This window comes from Artemia sp. Qi Xiang Cuo, chromosome 8 (assembly GCF_049724085.1).
Source record: "Artemia sp. Qi Xiang Cuo chromosome 8, ASM4972408v1, whole genome shotgun sequence".
Lineage (NCBI taxonomy): Eukaryota > Metazoa > Arthropoda > Branchiopoda > Anostraca > Artemiidae > Artemia > Artemia sp. Qi Xiang Cuo.
This window is the reverse complement of record NC_142801.1, coordinates 23,565,304-23,588,564: the sequence shown is the minus strand read 5'-3', so window position 1 is coordinate 23,588,564 and position 23,261 is coordinate 23,565,304. Positions and strand designations below refer to the sequence as shown.

At 35.8% G+C, this 23,261-nt stretch overlaps 1 protein-coding gene across 1 annotated transcript in view; it reads right to left on the bottom strand.

Annotated features, from left to right (window-relative positions):
- LOC148949258 (uncharacterized) overlaps positions 1–23,261 on the bottom strand; it is a 52,265-nt gene that overhangs the window by 26,834 nt on the left and 2,170 nt on the right. Inside the window, exons 2-3 of the mRNA XM_089092662.1 lie at positions 20,755–20,945; positions 14,311–14,418 (exon numbers count right to left, since the gene is read on the bottom strand). Coding sequence (XP_088948788.1) covers positions 14,311–14,418; positions 20,755–20,945 — 299 coding nt within the window. The remainder of the gene's footprint in view (positions 1–14,310; positions 14,419–20,754; positions 20,946–23,261) is intronic.

Here is a 23,261-nt window from a genome sequence, read left to right as displayed (position 1 = left end):
GTTCAAAGACCATGTAACGAAAACTCCGGGTCGACACAGCCCCCCAGGGCCCGAGGGCAGGCGTTGAAAGTTATGCTCTGGGGAAATATATGGTTCTTATTGAAGGGATCCTCGTAAAAATTTCAGAGAGGGCTCATTTGACTGGATATTGAAAGTTCTAGTTCAGTTTTTGCGAGTCAAAAGGGATTGGAGGGCAACGAGACCCCCCCCCCCTACCACGCCCCTTTTTTCCCCAAATGCATCCGATAAAAATTTTGATATAGCCATTAAGTTAAAAAATGTTAAAAAGTCAGATAACAAACACTCAGGTGTCGACACAACCCCCCTGGGCCAGGGGCAGGCGTTATAAGTTATGCCCTGGGAAGTATATGGTTCTTATGAAAGCGATGCTCGTATAAACTGCAGAGAGAGCTCATTTGATTGGAAATTGAAAATTCGAGCTCACTTTTTAATAGTCAAAAGAGATCTGAGACCCCCCCCCCCAAGCTTTCTTTTTCCAAACCCATCTGATGAAAATTTTGAGATAGATATTTTTTAAATAGTTCAAAGACCGGATAAAAAAAGCTCCGGTGTCAATACAACCCCCCCGGGCTCGGGAGAAGGAGTTCTAAGTTATGCCCTAAGGATATGTATGGTTCTTATGAGAAGAATACTCGTTTAGACTCCATAGAGGGCTCATTTGATTGGAAATTGAAAGTTTTAGTTCACTTTTTAAGAGTCAAGACATTTAAGGGCAACTAACCCCCCCCCCCCCCGTGTCCTTTTTCTCACAGAGAAATACTTGAAACGTCTATTCCGGGCCCTTGGAGGTTGCGTTGACACGGGAGTTCATCTGCTTTCACGTGGAGTCTTTCACGTGGCGTTAGTGGCTGCATCTTACCTTTGGAAGAAAAGAAATGAGATTCGGTTTTGTTAAAAATAGTTTTAAAGTTCGGTTTAAAAAAAAATAGATAGACATTTTGTTAAAAATAGTTCAAAGGTCGGGTAAAAAAAACTCCGGTGTCAATACAACCCCACGGGCTTGGGGGAAGGCGTTCTAAGGTATGCCCTAAAGACATGTATGGTTCTTATGAAAGGGATACTCGTATAGACTTCATAGAGGGCTCATTTGATTCGAAATTGAAAGTTTTAGTTCACTTTTTAAGAGTCAAGACATTTAAGGGCAACTAGCCCTCCCCCGCGTCCTTTTTTCCCGAACCCATCCGCTACAAATTTTGAGATAGCCAGTTTTTTGAAAATTTTTCAAAAATTAGATAACAAAAACTCCGGTGTTAAAACAGTCCCCTAGGGCCAGGGGGTAGGCGTTTTAAGTGTTATCCTGGGGCGTATATGGTTTTTAAAGGGGTGATCCTATAAACTTCAGAGAGGGCTCATTTGATTAGAAATTGAAAGTTCTAATCCACTTTTTAAGAGTCAAAAGATATCAAAGGACAACTAGCACCCCCTCAAACACCCGTTCTTCCCGAAGCCCATCCGATAAAATTCTTAAAATAGCCTTTTCATTAAAAATAGCTCAAAGGTCATAATAGCTCAGAAAAAACTCCTGTGTCGACACAACCTCCCAGGGCCCGGAGGCAGGTGTTGTAAGTAATGCTCTGGGGCATATATAGTTGTTATGGAAGGGATGCCAATATAAACTTCGGAGAGGGCTCATTTGATTAGAAACTGAAAGTTCTTGTTCATTTTTTAAGGGTCAAAAGAGATCGGAGGGCAACTAGCCTGCCCCCCTCCTCTACGCCCTAAATACATCAGGTAAAAATTTAAGATGGATATTTTTTTAAAAATTCTTCAAAGTTCAGATAACAAAAACCCCGGCGTTGAGACAGCCCCCCCCCAGGGCCCGGGGATAGGTGTTGTAAGTTATGACCTGGGGGCATATACGGTTGTTATGGAAGGGATACTCGTATAAACTACATAGAGTGGTCATGTGATTGGAAATTGAAAGTTGTAATTCACTTTTTAAGAGTCAAAAATGATCGGAGGGCAGCAAGCCTCCCCCCTACCCCTTTTAATTTTTTTTCAAGAGACACTCCATATAGAAGGGGTCGTCGTATAAACTTCAAAGGGGGCTCATTTGATTGGAAATCTAGAGTTCTAGTGCCCTTTTTAAGAGTCAAAACTGATCGGAGGGCAACTATCCCCCCCCCCCCCAAGCATTCTTTCCCCAAATACATCTGATGGAAAAATTTGAGGTAGCCATTTTGTTAGAAATAGTTCAAAGGTCAGATAAGAAAAACTTCTGTGTTGAAGCAACCCCCCAGGGCCCGGGGTAGACGTTTTAAGTGTTGCTCTGGGGACATATATGGTTCTTATGGAGGGTATGCTCGCATAAACTTCGGAGAGGGCTCATTTGATTTGAAGTTTAAAGTTCTAGTTCACTTTTATAAAGTCAACAGATATCGGAGGGCAACTAGCCCCCCCCCCCGCCATGACCTTTTCCCCTCAAACCCATCTGATAAGAAGTTTGAGATAGCCATTTTTCAAACAGTTCGTGGTAACGAACTGTAAGTAAGGAGCGACCCGGCTCAATGGTAACCGAAACTCTAGAAAAATGTATTTTGATACCAATAGATGCATCAAAAGAATCAGATTTTAATGTTGATTTCAAATATATAATTTTCATCAAGCTTAGTCCTACCTATCAAAAGTTACGTGCCTGAGAAAATTTGGCCGATTTTTTAAAAAAGGGTAAAGACCCCCTAAAAGCTATAGAACCTTAATGCAAATCACATCATCATATTCAGTGTGTCAGAGAACGCTACTATAGAGGTTTCAAGCTCCTATCTACAAAAATGTGGAATTTTGCACTTTTTGCCAGGAGAAAGATCACGGATGCGTGTCTATTTGTTTTTTGTTTTTTTTTTCCAAAGGGTGATCGTATCGACCCAGTGGTCCTAGAATATCGTGGGAGGGCTTATTGGAATGGAAATTAAAAGTTCTAGTGTCCTTTTTAAGTGAAAAATAAATGGAGGGCAACTAGGCCCCCTCCCACGCTCATTTTTTTCCCAAAGTCACCCGATCAAAACATTTAGATAGCCATTTTTTTCAGCATGTTCGAAAATATGATAAGTATGTCTTTTAGGATAACTTAATCCCCCGAAGTCCCCGGGGGGAGGGCTGAAAGTTATAAACTTAACCAATTTTAACATATAGTATTGGTTATTGGGAATTATACAGAAGTTTTCAGGGGGGATTTTTTCTGGTAGTGGGGGGGTCGGGGGTTTTGTGGGAGGATCTTTCCATGAAGGAAGTTTTCATGGGGGAAGGGACATTACTATAAAGGGGACGCCGGATTTCCCAGCATTATTTGAAAAAGATCAGAAATTAAGTAAAAAAAACAAGTTTTTCAACTGAAAGTAAGCAGCAACATCAAAACTTAAAACGAACAGAAAATGTTACACATATGATTGGTTTCACCCCCTAGTCAATACCTCGCTCTTTAAGCCAAAGATATTTTAGTATTTTCATAAGAGCTATTTATTCTAAGTAACGGCCTTTGTGATTAATGGGTCATTTTTAAAGAATTGGAACAAAATTCAAATTTAGCTTAAAGAGCGAGGTATTGACTAGGGGGCAAGCCCACTAATATACGTATTAAAAATATATGAATATAGAATTTCGTTACGTAAGTTAATTCGTAAGTTATGTATATTGATTACTAATAAAAACTTTCGTAAATAAAATTAAACAACTTTCAAGAAAGCCATTTAGCTAAATAAAAGTAAAATTAATATGCAAATTTTCTTTTAATTATTCATGTAATTTGATCCAAAATCAAAACCTGAATTAATTCAAAAACATTCAAAGTTAAATAAAAAAAGCAAGTTTTTATAACTGAAAGTAAGGAACGACGTTAAAACTTAAAACGAACAGAAATTATTCCGTATATGAAAGGGGCTGTCCCCTCCTCAACGCCTCGCTCTTTACGCTAAATTTTGACTTTGTCACAACTCTCTTTTTTTAAACAACAAAAACTTTAGCGTAAAGAGCGAGGCGTTGAGGAGGGGACAGCCCCTTTCATATACGGAATAATTTCTGTTCGTTCTAAGTTTTAACATCGTTCCTTACTTTCAGTTAAAAAAAAACTTGTTTTATTTTATTTTATTTTAAATATTTCAAAGATCATACAATGAAAACTCCGAGGTCGACACCCCTCCCCCCTCCCGGAGGCAGGGGTTGTAAGTAATGCTCTGGGGGCATATATGGTTCTTATGGAAAGGATGCTCGTATAACTTTGGAGAGGGCTCATATGATTGGAAAGTGAAAGTTCTCGTTCACTTTTTAAGAGTCAAAAGAGACTGGAGGGCACTTAGCCCCCCCCCTCCCCGCTCTACGCCCTGTTTTCGTCAAACCCATCTGATAAGAACTTTGAGAGGGCCATTTTTTTCAAAATGGTTCAAAGATCATATAACGAAAACTCCGGGGTCGACACAATCCTTCAGGGATCGGGGTAGGCGTTGTAAGTTATGCCTGGGGGTATATAAAGCTGTTGTGGAAGGGATGCTCGTGTAAACTTCAGAGAGGGTTCATTTGATTGGAAATTGAAAGTTCTAGTTTAGTTTTTAAGAGTCAAAAGAGATCAGACGGCAACTATCTCCCCACGCCCTTTTTTCCCCACATGCATCCGATAAAGCTTTTGAGATAGCCAAATGTTAGAAATAGTTCAAAGGTCAGATAAAAAAAAAACCGGTTCGACACAAACACCCAGGGCCCGGGGGCAGGCATTGCAAGTTATGCCTTGGGGGCATATTTGGTTCTTATGGAAGGGTTGCTCGTATAAACTTCAGAGAGGGCTGATTTGAATGGAAATTGAAAGATCTAGTTCAATTTTTAAGAGTCAAAAGAGATCGGAGGGCCCCTAGCCTCTCCCCAACACCCTTTTTTCCCCAGAGCCATCCAATACAAATTTTGTGATAGCCTTTTTTTTAATCAGTTCAAAGGTCAGATAAAAAAAAACTGGTGTTGACACAACCCAACAGGGTTCGGGGACAGGCATTGTAAGCTATGCCCTGGGGCCGTATATGGTTCTTATGAAAGGGATGCTCGTATAAACTTTAGAGAGGGCTAATTTGAATAGAAATTAAAAGTTCTAGCTTATTTTCTCAAAGTAAAAAAAGATTGGAGGGCAACTATCCCCCCCCGCCCTCCACGCTTTTGGGTTTATCGGATGGATAAACCCATCCGATAAAAATTTCTTAAATTAATTAAAACCGGAAAAAGTTTTTCAAAGAAAAGTAAAGGCAAAGATAATTTCTTGAACCACATTGGCCTGACATAACATAAAGAAAGAAAAAAACGAGCAAAAATTGGGTTTTTAAAGGCCAAATGAAAATACTTCAGTATTTTCATTTGGCCTTTAAAAACCCCATTTTTGCCCGTTTTTTCTTTCTTTATGAAAAGTAAAGGCCATTTTAAACTTAAGCTCAGCAGATATAAATACTTGTGAAAGTTCAAACTCAAAAAGACCAGATATTACTATTAAAGAATAAATGAAACCCAAAACGAATAGAAATTAAAAAAAAACAATCATAGGAAAAAACATACAACAAGTAATAATATAAATTAATAAATAGATCTGAAAGCAAGTAATGCTTGGATAGAATATTAAAATCAAGCTTTTGCTATGTAAGCATAAATTAAAATTAAAACAAACAGAAGTTAAATAAACTTTCAATGCAACCCAAAATACAGTAGATATTAATACTAGTTACTAAACATACATTAAGAAAAGTGAAACTTAAACTGAATATGCATATCAAGCTTGAAACGAACAAAAACAAAAATCGCTACAAACACGAGTTCGAGTTTCGCCTCCCTCTCTCCCTGTAGAAGACTAAAACCTAATGTGGCATTGGTGCTTTACTGAAAACGAATTTTATTACAAAAATTTTCTTTTGTACTTAATATTGAAAATAAACATTAAAATTATAGTAGAAATTTTGAACTGATGAGTTTCAGCAATTAATATCATTATACATCAATTATTTAGTATTAATGTAAAGGAATAAATAAAACTTAAAACGAGTGAAACTTAACTTAAATATGAAAATCAAGCTTGAAACAAACAAAAATCACTACAAACAAGAGTTTGGATATCGCCTCCTTCTCTCCCTTTAAAATTCTAAAACCTACTGCGTCATTGGCACATTACTGAAAACGTATTATATTACAAATATTTCTTTTCCAGTTCTTACAGCATTGAAAATAAAAATCAAATTACAGTGAGATAAATTCTTGAACTGATGGATCTTTCAACAACTAATATCATTATATATCAAATATTCAATTTGATGTTGTTTATACTTTCCAAGACTTTTTAAGTCGCATATAGTTTTCAGCAAAGCGCCAATGACACAGTAGGCTTTAGACTTTTCCTGTAAGAGAATGAGGCGATACCCAAACTCTAGTTTCTAGTGAATTCTGTTCGTTTCAAGCTTGATCTGTATATTCAATTTAATTTTCAGTCGTTTTAAGATTTATTTATTCATTTACATTAATATCTATTGTATGTTTGTTTGCATTGATTGTTTATTTCATTTCTGTTCGTTTTAAGTTTTATTTATAGTTCAATAGGAAAATATTTTTTTACGTTTTAAGCTTGATTTACGTAATTATTATAAGCATTACTCGCTTTAAGATCTATTTATTCATTTATATTATTATTTGTTGTTTATTTTTGCTATGATTGTTTATTTAATTTCTGTTCGTTTTTGGATTTCATTTATTCTTTAATAGTAATTTCTTGTCGTTTTGAGATTGAACTTTAGCAGGTATTTGTATCTGCTGAGCTTAAGATCAAAATGAACTTTACTTTTCTTTGAAAACCTATTTTTCGGAAAGTTTTTTTTAATTAATTTTTTTTCGTTTTTGATTACAAAAATTTTCAAGTTTTTAAAAATTCCTTATTTCAAAATCAAACTTCTTAAAAAAAAAAAAAAATATTCATCAAAGAATCAAAACTGATATCAAAGTAACGAAATCAAAGTGAAAAAAGTTTGCCCCCTTTGAAGTTTACAGGTATTTGTATCTGCTGAGCTTAAGATTAAAATGGCCTTTACTTTTCTTTGAAAAACTTATTTTTCGGAATTAATTACACAATAATGGAGCATAAGACCAAGGTAATAATGGATACTGGATAATGATATTGAATAAAGGAGCACAAGACTAGAACATGAAATAACAAACTGGTATTTTTTGTTCATATATCCTTGAAATAATAGGAAGTCCTAATAAATAAACACTGCCTGTATTCACTGGCTTGAAGGATTATTAAGGGTCGAAGTACTTATTTTTCCTGGATGGTCATCTTCTAGTATTTTAAAATTTAATTTGTTACTTTAGATCGAAATAACAAATAAATTGCTGTTAACATTTAACGATAAGAGCCAATCGTCAACGGTTTTACTATTTACTGTAATTGACACAAGTTCGAGAACAATCAGCCCAAGCATTATTCCACAGCAAATGCAGAATGATTTTGAAAGCACTATCTGAGACGGTAATAAGCCATTAGTATAAAAGAATCATTTAGCGTAAAGCCCTAAATGCCTTTGCCTGCATTTCTTGTCCAAGTTCTAGTCGAAATGGAACAAATATAACTGAATTATTATTCAATATTGAGGGTTATGAGCAATATACTTTGAGCAAAAACTCTCTTCCGAAAATAAACTGGCATTTATTATGACTCAAGTTTGCAATTACTATTGATTGTGACGATATCTCTACAAATTGAATATGATAGCCCAGTTACCAGCTCTAACTTATGAGATGATGGCAAAGGGAACATTATTTGCTTGTAAATGTTGGTATATTCATTATTTAATTTTTTTTTTTGTGAAAATCTGAAAAGTCTCAGTTAATATCTTCAGCCACGTTAGTTTTATTTGCAAGTGTCCAACTAAATTCATAGGGATTTCAGAGTTTTTGGCCAATAAGAGTGTTTTGTGGTATCAGTAGAGACACGCGCATCAACACCAAAATCTATTTCTATATTACCTACCACCACACCAGTCCCCGTGACCATGTTAATCGGTACTTCGCTAGACCAACTTTCTAAACTTGCAGAGGTGCAAATGAACTCGAGAAAACTTGACTTCGTACCCGATCTAAGTTTAATACGTTCACCAGCTCTTGCTTCAAATATTACTGGGGCGTAGGGGAAAAGTTCATATGGCAGGATCTTACTTAGCATCTGAAGCGTAGATCCTTCACTAGTGCCAACAGTAACCAAAAACCTTTTAGCAGCTTCCAATTCAGCATGAACGCTGCTACCAGTCTTGGTTGTCAAACGTTTGGCCTGTTTTGTTTTGCTATCCATAGTCTTTACTTTAGCCTTGGAAAAAGGGTTGGGTTTTCCATTTAAGTATGCTTCCAATGCTTTTAAACAACTAGCGCGTGCACTCAGGAGGCTCTTTGCCACTACCTCATCAATGATTTGATTTGAAATGATTCACCAGTCATTCCTCATCACATGTAAACGGATCAATATGGTTTTCGACAACAGAGACCAAATTAATGACAAAGTTTCCTTCGCGCTTTTCAAAGGTTACAGTTTTGCTTCCTTCCCCGTCAAATTCACTCATGCTCTCAATTCCGGCAAGTCGACAAAGAGCATAGGAAACCTCAGCACAGAAAGGTATGGTGGTAGTCCACTTGGCAACTGCCATTGAGCTCAGTGTGATTCTGTTTATTCCTCCCTTTTGTTTTGATTCAAGGTTGGGTGTGGATTCCATTGCATGATCTGGGGAAACTCAGATCATCTTGCAATTTTTCTGCATCACGTTGAACAGTCAATTGACAAAGATATCATGCAAGCTAGGTGGCAAGGTTTTCATGTCACTTACATACTGGAGTAGGCATGGAGTAGGCAAGGAGCTTTAATCAGCAACAGAGTTCACAAAATTGTTTCTTTCACGAAAACGCTTTTTATCATTTTTGTCTTCTTCTTCTTACGAAATGCGTACCTGTGATATTTGATCTCAAATTTTACAAATTTCACATCATAAAGAATTTCAAACCAATTTCTTCCCTCTTGCGAAATATTGAAAAGAGGCTAGTCTCTCCGAGCTTCTAACTTGTAAATTGAAAATTATGTTGTAGGTAAATCTATATAAAATGAAAAGGGACATTTATCTGATAACAAAGGGGCACTGGTCCCAACAGTTGGTTTTGGATACTCACAAGTGTGTAGATGTTCTTCTTCACTCTTGTTTTATGCCTGTCCACGAACATAAGTTTTTGGCTAGATGGACTAGTTAAATAATTAGCTTATAACAACTGAAGTTGATATTTGGTTGAGAATTAAAGCTCATATTCGGATTTGGCGTTAAATTCTAGAATAAAGTCACATCATTATTTTGGAAAAATTTATTTTTTGCATATTTTTTTTTTTTGCCTATATTTTTTCAAAAAAAAGTTAGACGTTTTCACCGAACAGTCTAAATTTTGAACTTTACGGTAGTTTGAAGCTAAATACGAATGATAAATTCGGGAAAAGAATGAAAAACACAAAAATTATTCAGAAAAAGTCCGGGGTACGTGGCTTAGCTGAAGATTTATTGGGAAATTTAATAAATATTAGTTTATAGCTCCTGGGTTATACAAGATATCGGAAAAAATTTAACATATTCTATGAGAAGACCATACTAGGAACGAAATGAGATGTCGCACCACTAGTGGAGTGGTACAACCTTTGAAAAAGTTTCATACATCTAAAAAGGGTGTTTCTTGGCTTTTACAAGATCAAGCCATGATCTCCAGCTTTGCCACCACCTATATTCGGACTCAGCGTTGTCGAAATAGTCGGATACTTTTGTCAAACAGACTGTGTTTTTCTGATTACCTCAACTCAGCAATAAACGAGATACGGCGTCCTGACTAAATTTAGAAGTCTTATTTGAAAATATGAAAAATACTTTCTATTGAAAAAGATCTGGTTTGAAGTGCCGGAAAATTCACCCAAAAGAGGAGGATATATTTCTTTTAAAAAAAGGTTCAAACTTTTCTTTGAATTTAGATGTTTGCCAGACAGTTTTCATGCTTAATTTTAAATGTTATGTTGACTAAATTGAGTTGTCTAGCTTGAGCTACCACTCACTACTATCACTCATATTTTTTGTGATTAAATCGAAAAAACAAATTTCAACTTAAAGTAAGGAGCTATATTTAAAATTAAATTAATCAGATATTGTTACATATTTAAGGAGGGTTGCTCCCTCCTCAGTACCTTGGTCATCACACTAATGTTTTTCAGTACTTTTCAAAAAGCTTTTTATTGTTCTAATTAAACGGCCCAAGTGTTCCATGAGTCGTTCTTAAAGAATGGGTACAAAAATTCAAACTTTAGCGTAAATAGCGAGGCATTAATGAGAGGGCAACCCCCTCATATAAGCATACGCAGTGATTTCTGTTAGTTTTTAAATTTTAATGCTGCGCCTTAATTTCAGTTCTAAAAACTTGTCTTTTTTTATTTAACTTCTGATAATTTTTTTAAATAATGCCAGAAAATCTGTTTCCCCCTCCACGGAAAATCCTCCCACGGAAAGATCCTTTACACAATTTAATCCTGGTGAAAATTTATTCTGGACAATTACCCTTAACACCTCCACATGTTAAATTGAGTCAGTAAAGAGAAAGAAATAAAAATGAAAAGAATTTCAAATAGGAGTTCTAGAATATTTTCCTTGTGTAAAATTTCACGTGAAAGGTTCGCCCCGGAAACTTCCCTCCCCATAGAAATTTTACCCCATGGAAAATCACCCCATCGGAAAATTCCCCCATTTCCCAACTCAAAAATGTATGCCTACTTTCCAATAACACATACTATACGTAAACAAAATACAAATTCCATAACTTAAAGACCCTTCTCCAGGGGTCTGGGGGGGGGGTGATTCTGTTATCTTCAAAAGTATAGTTGCTGGACATTCCAACTATCCTGAATAAAATGGTTATCTCCAAATTTTGTTCGGGTGACTTTGGGAAAAGTCGTCCGGAGCATGGGAAGAGGGCTAGCTACCCTCCAGTCTTTTCAGTTACCGTAAAAAGACACGAGAACTTTTAATTTCCATTCAAATAGATTGTCTCCTGATATTCTAGAGTCATTGGTTTGATACGGCCACCCCTGGCAAAAAAAGGAAAAAGTAATAAATACGCATCCGTGATATTTCTTCTGGCAAAACAAAAATACAAAATTCTACGTTTTTGCGGATTGGAGCTTTGAGCCTCTAGGTATTCCCCCATTAGGGAGGAATACTCCTCCATTAGATGTTGAACTAACCAAAATACAAAATTCGCATCATAATACTACTGATTCTACTCCTACAACTACCACCACTGCTAATATTCTCATTACTGCTACTACTACTACTACTGTTACTAAAGCTAAGATGACTACTATTAATTCTACTGATAAAACTACTACTTCTACTACTATAACTACTGGTTCTAATACTACTGTTACTAAAGCTAAGGGTATTAAAGCCAAATTTTTGGGCAGTATTGAAACTCTATTGAACTAAATCGAAACACACAATGCCCATATAGGTTGTCCAGAGGACGTACCATTAAATATTCAGGAACGATTGATGATATTATGTTGAAACTTTCATCGTGTGTTGGTTTCTTCAGGGGATGTTGAAGGAAACCAAAGGTAAATAATTTCTGAGACCACACTGGCTAATCATGATAAACAAAAAATCGCGAAGAAAGGAAACGAGGACAATTAACAGCCAGTGAAAAAATTGAAAAATTATGCAAATATTTCGGTCAAGACCTCCGCTTGACCGTCCTCAGTGCAGAATAAAACTGATAAAAATTTAAAAACCAAACCTTAAAATAAAAACACCAAACTAAAATTGGACGACCCTTTCCTAGTAACGGTGAAAGGGTAACTGACTGTTAACTGGCTGTTAATTGTCCTCGTTTCCTTTCTTCGCGATTTTTTGTTTATTTTGAAACCAAAGGTGCTATGTGCATACTGTTACTAATGCTACTACTGCTACTACACAAGCTAAGGGTATTAAATACTTTGAAAAAATATTTAGGCGGATGTTGAACTAAATCAAAACGAAACATGGTCATGTAGATTTTCAATATGATGACAAAGCAATATCTCAATAACGGCTTATATTTTTAAGTTAGACCTTTAAGGTTAATTAAGGTTAAGTAAGGTTAAAAACTTTAAGTATATATATATATATATATATATATATATATATATATATATATATATATATATATATATATATATATATATATATATATATATATATATATATATATATATATATATATATATATATATATATATATATATATATATATATATATATATATATATATAATATATATATATATATATATATATATATATATATATATATATATATATATATATATATACGTGTGTCTATATTTTTATATTAGGTGGGTCTGAGGAAGGGAGGCGTAGCCAACCTCGTATTTAGACTAACCTTGGGTAGGCTAATAAAAACAACCAAAAAAATACAAAAGAAGTTAAATATATGAAAATATTCAAATAAAATTAAAAAGCAACATCAAAACTTTAAACAAGCCAAATTTTTTCTGTACATGGACGCGATGACCCCCTCCCCCCCTCCCTTAACTTTCTGATTTTTACGCTAAAATTTGACTTTTTATTCTAAAACCTTAAGAATGACTGGTCAAACACACGGAAATAGAAATAAAAGGCTAAAGATCTTACAGAGCCATTATTGGCGTATTGGGCGTGGAATCGATGTTTGAGTTGCTCGACATTTCAAACACAAGGGTTATTGAATTGGAGTAAGAATAATTTTTAATGCACTAATAAACCTTAGCGGAAAGAGCAGAGGGCTTATGAGGGGATAGAGCCCTCATATATGGAATGATATCTGTTCATTTTAATGATGCTCTTTATTTAACTTAAAAAAAAAATAATAATACGAAGAAGATAATAAGTTATAGATTTTAGTGACATACAAACAAATTTATTAGTCTTCGTATGGAAAGAGGAAATTGGAAGACTTGAATGCAAAGTAGTAGACTATATCACTAAGTGCTCCAAAATTTGCAGCTATAAAGATTCATTGAGTTTCGTTTGGTTCAAATATAAAATTACATAGTATTGAAGAGATCTAATATTTTAATTTGAGTATACTAAATATTGGCTAAGTTTTTGTAATCTGTCGATCATGTTTGCAGAAAGTTACCTAACTCTAGCAAATTTGCTGGAGATAAGTAAAGTTACCTATCTCTATCTTGCAAATTTACAAAGATAAAGTTTAAAAGTTTTTTTTTTACTAGCTATATGGCCCAAATTCTACTACCATTCTAAAATGATATATTATATGTTATAAGTAATACTCAGAAATACTAAGACACCTGAATAATATATGAATAATGTGTTAAAGGTAATTATTTGGTTTAAAAAAATAATAAACAAAAATATAGATAAATAAGTAGAAGAAAAGAATTTTTTTCCTACTTTAACAATTGAGCTAAATAAGCACTTGAACAAGGCTCAACTTTCAAGTGACCAGGTACAAGTGACCTTACTCACCTATCCAATCACCTATGACAAAGCAGTATAACCCAACCATCAACCAAATACAAGTGTCCAAATATATGCAAAATTATGACTAAAAATGTAAGCCGCGTAAAATTACAAACAAGAGCACCTCAAATCTAATGAAATATTCCCAAGTGATCAACTCACATTAAGGATCCTCAGAGGAATACACACTTGTCTATATGGGTTTTGGCGCATTTAATTCCTTACCCAGCAAGTGGAATGGAAACAATATAAAACAGATAGCTACATTTGGATCCTGGCTATGGGATCCAAAATAATAGGAATTGTTTTGTTGTATGACAACAGACTATGAAAATGTATTTTAGCTACACTTAGTAATACTCGTTCATAAAAAAGCTAAGGTTTATGAATAACTCGGAATAGGGTTGATTTGAACGTCACACTTGCGTTACAGAAGTGGACTTGAAAACACAAAACTCAAAAATAAACCTATTTAAACACTACTTTATTCTAAATTATTCTCTAGTAATACAGAGTGCTTGTTTATGCTTCCTGATTTAGCATAGAAACAGGAAAACAGTAACTCAAGCTTTAATATTTGCTAATCAAAATAGAGCCTGCCTTAAATAATTCCTCTGCTTTGTCCATCATAAAAATTAGGCTTGAACTTTGACCATAGAACAATTTACCAACTTTTGCATAGATATATAATACGGTAATAATATGTAATTCGTTTTTGTCGACAGGTTTAACTATAGCACGGACTGGGCATCACTTACCACCGATAGTTTCACAATATAGTGTAACATTATCTCCTTCATTAAACGGTCCAACATGAGACATGACTTCAAGTCCTCTATTTCGAACAGACAGCTTTTCTGGGGGTACTATAATATAAAAAGTAACGATTAATAGAAAAAAAACAGAAGCAACTAAGATTAAGGAAAGAAGAATTTCTTGACAATAAATAACAGTTCGAATAGGGATAAATCATTTTATTAGACAGTGAAAATAAAATAAAAAAATATACGGAATATTTCGATCACTAGTGATCGTCATCATCAGAAATACTACTGCTATTATTTATCGTCATGGAAAGGCAGTGTTGTCTTGGATATTACCTACGAAGCCTTCCTTAAAAGAAAATGAATTCAAACTGGACATTCAGTAATATGCATTGTGAAGTTTTTCAGTAATATACATATAACTATAGTCAGTTTGTGATTTTAGCCGTGTCAAAAACAAACGGGAATATCGTTTTAGCTGCGTTTTTTGCTTTTTAGGGCACTCTTGTTTTTTGCTTTATTTACTTGTTGCAATTCAAATTAATTCAACCATTGTTTATAAACCCGAAGAATTTTTTGATGCATCTAATTTCTAGCCAATATATACCAAATTAACGGTTTTTGATTGAATTCAAATCAATTTTACCGGTTATAATGTATAATTTATAAATAATCTCTTATAGGAAAATAATACAGTTCCTTTAGTAAAAAGTCTGGAGGACAAATTTTCAACAGAAAAAAGAGTGATATACGTCCATTTGCTGTGTGCGCGACCATATTTACACGACAACAAGATCACGAAGGTTTTTAAATTTGTTCTATAAATAATCTCTTATAAAGTGGCCAGATCAGCCGAGGAAATCCAAACTCTTCTAAATTTAACTGAATCTTACCTACAATCGAAGAAGTTGAAGCTGAACGCATGTAAGACAGAGATTGTCATCTTCCAAAGTAGGAAGCCCAATGGACCTCAGGATTATTCCTTCACTTATAACGACGAGGCAATATAAGTGACCCCAAAGTATAAATATCTGGGATTCGTGGTCGCAGCAAATGAGAATTGGACCGAGCACATTAAATTGATGATTTCACCTAGTAAGGCAGCTGCTTGAGCTCTACTTCGACAAAAACATGTCATTGGAATCAAAAACATGGAGATGCACAAGTACCTTTTTATGACTAAAGTCCTACCTGTTGCCCATTATGGATGCGAGTTGTGAGGGACTACTACGGTAAAACAACTAGAATCTCTGCAGTTTATGTATTTTAAAAGAGTTATAGGCCTCCAAAATAATTTTAGTAGTTTGGTCCTAAAGGGCGATTTGGGTTTGCAGGATCTACGTCATATGAGGACTATACAAATGATTAAGTTTTGGTTACAGCTTACGCGCTTACCTGATAACCACCTGGCGAAAGCGGCCTACACAGAGATGTTGAGTTTTGCCAAAAAGACAGCATGGCCAAAACAAGTTAAAGCACTGTTGGATAATGCTGGCTTATCATGGGCATGGAATGAGGGGCAGGGTCCTCTCGGTAAACCTGAAGATTTCCTCAGTAAGTTTGCATCACGCCTTTGGGACCAAGAGATTCAGGTTTGGCTAACGGGTCTGGAAAAGTCTAGTAGCCTGCATTTTTATAGACAGGTTAAAGATGTGTACGGGGAGGTGTTTTATTTGAAGCTGAACCTACTGCGGAGAACCCTTAAGTATTGGTTGCAGTCGCTGGCAAATTGCATACCAATGCGTAAAGGCTACTGGGAATCTTATGACGAGGATGGCTCGGGAAGTAGGCGTGCCTGCCCCGTCTTTGGGGAGTTTTGGGATGGGATGGACCATTTTCTGAGTAGATGTCAAAGTTTGGCATATATTAAGGATAAATTTTTTCATGGGAATGTACCGCTGCTCCCAGGAGTCTTGGGGACTACTTCGAGGGACCTAATTATTGCGTTAGGTTGTTTTACAGAGAATAGAGCGGAAAGAAGCTGTAGTTTAAATTTGTTGAGTGCTATTGTTCTATCCTTATTGTTTTTTATTTATTTGTTTTTGTGTATATGGCCACTGGTTTTTAAATACACGCATGTATGCATGCATGTATAGGAAAATAATGTAGTTCCTTTAGTAATAGACCTCAATTTTATATTTCTTTGACGAAAAAACAGTTTTGGAACTTTCCCCTGAATTTCCTTGTATTCAGAACTAAATCAAGTACATTGCGCCACCTCAAGTGGTAAAACGATGAGATTGAGCCCCAGGTCTTCTGAAGATTGGTACCCTTTAACATAAATATATTCTTGAAAGAGGATGGGTCCTCCGGTGGATACTACAATTAAGATAATTCTCAATACTCTCTTCTAAATCCCGTTAGAGTTTGGGGAAATATAATCTAAGGCAGTTGTAACAAACAATTCACTTTTATTACCAAGGTCAATTCCAAATATCAACTCTGGATTCTACGCACGAACTCAGAAAACAAACAAAATTGAAAACATATGCCGTTAAATTAACCTCCGTGCCATACTGGTCAACCTTTACAATATAGTACACTAGAAATCAACTTCACAATCTCAATTAGCTATCTGTCTTCCATCTCTAACCAGTGCCTGTGCTGTTTCATCCGAAGCTTCGCTCACGATCTTCCACCATCCCACACGTCTCCACTGCAGAACAGCAAGGGCCGGGATTCTATGAATATCAGCATGAGGTTAGAGATTTTGAAGAGTGAAAATCCACAAGATTAGCAGAAATGGATGCCCTAATCTAATCAAGCAAATGTCTGGCCCAGCCAGAGTGAATTCAAATCCCCCAATCTTCTAGCATAATGAAAACACACAAAAGGGACAATCAAACAGATTTGGGTCAACCTTAATTAGGGTCAACCTGAAAATCAAAGGTATGCTCCTTGAGCCCCACGTCCCTTTCTGCCGTAAAGGAAGTCAACAGTGGAAGCAACCGAGTAGATGTGGTTGAAGACTTCACTTACCTGGGATCTATGGTTGAAGACTTCACTTACCTGAGATCTATGGTTGAAGACTTCACTTACCTGAGATCTATTCTGTCGAGGGATGGCTTGATCACAAAAGAGCTTACATCTCGAAACAGCCAAATCGTCGGCACTTGTTGGGAGGCTGAGCAGCATCTGGCGAAAGCCAAACATAAGCCGCTTTACCAAAATCCACATTTACAATGCGTCAGTCAACACCGTGCTGCTGTATGGACCGGAGGCGTGGCCAGCTGAAAAATTCATCCTCGGCGCCGTCGATGTCGCACAGACGAAACATCTCCGAAGAATCGAGGGACTTCACTGGACTGACTTCGTTAGCAACCAGACCCTCCTGTCACGTATGGCAGAAATTCCTTTCTCGACGCAGCTCGCCCAGCGTAGTGTTCGGTGGTACGACCATCTCCTTCGCATGTCACGCAACGCACCCAGCACGGGTTGCTTTCGACTTCAACCCAACCCTACACGGATAGAAGTGAACCAGAGAACGCCCCCCACTAGGTGGAAAGACAAGGCCAATGAATTCCTCGCCCAAGCCCACATTCCGGTGGAAGAAGCTGCGAGCCTGGCAAGCGACAGGTCAACCTGGATTCACCTGGTCTCATCGTTCTCTACGCTGAACCCTCGACAGGAGTCTTAAGTCAAGTCAAGTTAGTCCATTAATTAGGGGTTTCCAGTACGATTATTAAGAATTTTCTCGTTCTAAAAAAACTAACATTTAAGAGAAGCGAAAAATCGAGATTCTGGAATATGGGACGACGCAAGACGTCAAGAGGGACTGGCTAAAATAGCCTTTTAACCTCCAATGATGAAAACAAATGAACATCTTAATTTAAACACAAATTTGCCCAAGGCACAACTTAAAATTATTCCTGACCAAAAATACAAGGGCCCGGGAAAACGATTGAGGTAGATGGAAATCAGGTAAGAATCTGAGCAAACCATGAATCAGTTTTTCTCTGGGTCCCATCCCATGTAATAAACGATTGAAGAACTTTCGTCGATGCCAACTGAAGATGAAACTTTAATTAGTAGCTAAAAAGAATAAGATTTGGAGGAAATAAGTATCAATTCCCGAGCAGGATAGGAACAGCAAATTGGTTTACCAGGTAGAAGTTTGTCTAAAATATGATGTGACTGGTAGTGGGAGAGAATATCTCCCTAAGACTCAAGATTGGAAAGGCAAAGCTTCGGTAAATTGATAACAACTGGCCCATCAGATGGGTGTTGAGTACATCGGCTATCATTCATGATCTCCCGAAGGGACTCCTCCCCCAAAAGAGACCAAAGACCTTTTAGAGCTGTATGGAAAAATCTCAGATTCCTTCCCAAGTCTTCCCAAACCATCCCAAATTCAATGCCTCCACACTTTTCCAAAACCCGTTGTAATCTATTCAATTTTACCTTTTTTTAATCTTCTGCTTGTCCCCAATTGGACCAAGATCACTTCGTCCCTCTAAGCTCATTTTTCCTCCCGTAGCTTTTTAATTTTACCAACCTTTACTTTCTGCCATCAGAAACTGAACTTGTAAATCACTTTTCTTTTTTTGTTTATTTATTTTTTGTTTTCGCCCTTTCCCAAATTTTTCACTCACGGAAAATAAATCATCAACAAATGTGAATTAGATCCGATGTCCACCTTCTTCTACAGTCCCGTTCTATATTTTTTTTTCTCTCTTTCTTAGTTTTCTTTTCTTTTGTCGTGGCATCAAATAAATCGCCGCTAAAAGGGAATTGAATTCTTAATTTTTTTTTTTTTTTTGGCTTTGCATCTTTTTTTTCTCTTTTAATTTCTTTATTTTTACAGAAGAACTAAATAAATCTGCGTCAAATGGGAATTGAATTGGCACACTTAATTTTTCATATTGGACCAGAATTTCTAGATATTTCCACGGTAAAGTGCGCACGATAAATTTGTTTTCTTTCCTCTCTAGCACACTGAGTGCCCCGTTTGGTACATACTTGTCGACTTTTCATATTCGGTCTATGAGTTTTGAAGTTTGATATTTTACAAAAAAATTCCCTATAAATCAATTTCACGCGTCTCGTTTTTATGTAATGTTGGCCTAGCCACTCCCGTATTCCCCACCATTATAGAAGAAACTTCTAGGGATAGGAGATCTCTGATATTTTCAAAGTCCCCTTCCACGAGATCATCTATTGCAAGAGTAGGTACTAGGCCTACCTTTAGTGTTTTTCTTATTGTTTTCTTTCTTTACAGTTTCTATTCTTAACCAAGCCGACGGGCATGGGTGTTTTTTTTTCCATAAGAAAATAATGTTGTAATTGTATCCCTATGGATTATCTATATTAATCATATCAGTTCGCACATAAGTTTGGTCACCGTAGGAATCAATTCACATTTCAACTAATTTTCCATCCAATTTCGGTATTTTGCACAATTCTATAAACTCATCTATTTTTCCCTTACTATGGGCCATAGCCCAAGTTTTATTTTATGGGTTGCTTCATCGTCTTTTTTGGGATATTTTTTTTTTCGTAAAATTCCGTGGATTATCACATTTAATTGGAATACTAGCATTCTGAACTGGAAAATTAAGCATTTCATTATCTACACAGTATGACTTTGCCTCCCATTTTTGCTTATGCTCTTCTCCTCCTTCCCTCCTAGTCAACAAAGTCGCATGTATTTTCGCTTTGGGATTTAATGTTTGATATCTCTCATTTTATCACAATCGATCCTTAGACAAACTTTCTGATACAGGAGATTAATAACAATAATCCAAAAATTGCCAAGGGCTTCCTCTTTAAAATAAAAAAAAACATATTCATAATCTTCAATAGCTTAATTCAAACCTCCTAGCCATATGATCTAAGAAACTCATTTACCACAATATCAGAACCTGAGGCGTTGTTATTTTTTAATCATTTTCGTACTGTCACAAATTCTTCCTCAAAAAACAATTCTTCCCTTACTATTTTGGTCTATATCTTTTCCTATAATTTTATCCCGGTTTAGTACATTCTCAAAATGTTCAGCCCATCTCTTTTTAACTCTTTCCTTATCACTTATTGTGGCCTAATTCCTATCTTCAACTGGAACAAGTCCAGATTGACTGCTCCCTCTTTATTTATTAATATACCCGTACGATATTTTTATTTTTTTGCCGTCTAGGTATATTTTCCAGATCTTCGATTCACGCCTCTTTAGTTCATATTTTAATGCTTTCTCTGCTTTCCTTGATTTTCTCTTCTTTTAATATGATCTGTTACTCAGATAATTCTTGTACAAGCCCCTTCTCCTCTCTATTAAACCTAAAACTTTTCACTAATATGCCTAGTAATGTTCCTAGCTTCCTTCCTTAACACTCTCTATTTTGTTTTGCTATCCATTCATTTGGTTCTTACATCGTTATTCGGCATTTTTCAACACAATAAAACGTGATAGATTCACTTGTTCTCTGTGTTCAACATGATTACGTGGTTCATAAGGGTGTTTTCGGGGACTTCTCCTATAACTAATTATTTCTTCTCCCCAAGATGAGCTGTTACCTGCATTTCTTTTTCTTAAGACATCTGCTGCCTCTAGTGAAGTTTCATTGGTATGTGTTCGGTCTGTTTCTTCAATTCCTTCTATTTCAAGTAATGGAATTATGTGCCCTTGTCTATTACTGTCAATACAAAATATAATGACAATGAGCAATTTCCTTGTTTTTTAAGTCAATGAAGGAGACATGATCGTCTCTTACTATTTTTCCGCTATCACAGCAACCCGGATCTTCAAAAATAGAATTTCAAACCAATTTATTCCCTCTTGCGAAACATTGAAAAGAGGCTAGTCTCTCCGAGCTTCAAACTTATAAATTGAAAATTATGTTGTAGGTAAATCTATATAAAATGAAAAGGGACATTTATCTGATAACAGAGGGGCACTGGCCCCAACAGTTGGTTTTGGATACTCACAAGAGTATAGGCGTTCTTCTTCACTCTTGTTTTATGCCTGTCCACGAACATACTTTTTGGCTAATCTATTTATAAAGGAAGTTATTGTGCTTTGGTTATCAAAAGACAGAAGTTTCTGAGCTCAGTGTGAGGCTGTGATACCGATTGTGGTACCTGGCACGCTGGGGTAGAGCTCTAAATTTTCCATTATGGCATGACTTGAGCAGTTTAAGGTTTACTAAGCGCTATTATTAAAACTGACCTTCAAACATTACATGATAGTGTTAATCACTTAGCAGGACAAATACATTATAACTCCAGTTTACTCCACTAGAGTAGGTTTCTCTTAATAGGATATCAATTGGACCTCTAGGAATAAATTTTCTAAGTTTCAATAAGAGGTTCATGAGGTAAGGAGGAGAGTGAGATTTATCCCCTTCTTCATTATGACTAATAAATTTGGATTAAGCCTCTCATAGGCATACTGCCGGTGACAGCTCCCCTCTTATTTCAGAAATACTCTTCAGAAGGTTAAACTAATCAACTAAATATGTTCTATAGTAAGATAGGTGCTTGCCTTTAGGTAAAAAAAAAACTAAATAAAAAACACTTTCTGGTGAACATTCAAACAAAGCGACTAATCAGATCCCCGATGAAGCTTCACTATTACCCGCTTCAAAACATCTATAGAATGGGTCGGAAACTTTTTGTTGTAAAAGGGCCAAAAAATTACTATCGGATATCATGCGGGCCGAACTTATGCCACATGTCATTACACTGTAGTCTAGTGTAGTAGGTATACTATAATAAGTAGAGTACATCTACAATATTTATATACAAATATTTACGGTTTAAAAATAAAACGCTTAACATATATTTTTACTACATTTATTGTAGTTAATACAATCAATGAGATTTTCGCTGTTGCATTTGACTTGCAAGTTTTTTCTTACATTAGCTTTTATATAAGTATTAGAAACGTGAAATATTGCGTCTAAAAGTATGTCCGATTACCGAGAACAGTGCTTGTTTTTTCAATAGTTCATAAAAAGTTTGCTCACAAATATACGTACTACCAAACCTAGTAATTAATTACTCGGCAAACCTTTTTAATTCCTTGTAGTTTTCAGAAGGCAAACTTCCATATGAATCTACCAAGTTGTTTTTTTTTCCTGAAAAGCTATTTTAAGTGTGGTATCACTTTGCAAATCTATCACCTTGATTTGCAAATTACTTGGTATATTATCGATATCCACTGCGAAGGGGTTTCGAAAATATTCATCTTACTTGAGATCTTTGTGAAATCAGGATGCCTGTTTTCAAACTCAGTTTGAACTTGTATTAATGCACTTTTCATTTTAGTATTTTGCCGAACAAAAGTTATACCAGCTTCTTCTACTTCTTTCTTACAATTTGGAAAATGATCGATGGGAATATATCCTTGAGGTAATGAATATATTTCAAAAATAGATCTTAACTGATCCAAGTGGATGGTGAGACTCCACCCGCTGAGTTTGCTAGAGCACCAGTTAGCATGTGAGGCGGAAAATTTTTGATGATGTTGCCTTGCACAATATCTCTGATCCCTCTCCCTAAACATTTTACGAGGAAAGTGAATTCTGGTCACAGAAGTATCGGCACATATATGTCACTTGCATTAAGGAGATGTGAAGTGGAGGCCATGGATAAAATTGCCGAGGATCTGGAAGATACAGCTAGACGGCATAATAGTAAAATATTGTACTGGTATGTTGATAAATTGAGAGGGAGTAGTCAATGCGGACTTGTCCCAGTTAAAGATAGAAATGGAACCACAATTAGTGATGAGGAAAGAGTTAAAAAGAGATGGGCAGAACATTTTGAGAATTTGCTAAACTGAGATAGAGTTGCAGGAAAAGATATAGAGGAAAATGAAAAAGTTTGTCATTACTTGGATGTGAAGGAAGATTTGTTTTATGAGGAAGAAATAGCGGCAGTACTAAAAGGATTAAAGAATAATAAGGCTCGAGGTTATGATAGTGTGGTAAATGATTTTCTTAAATATG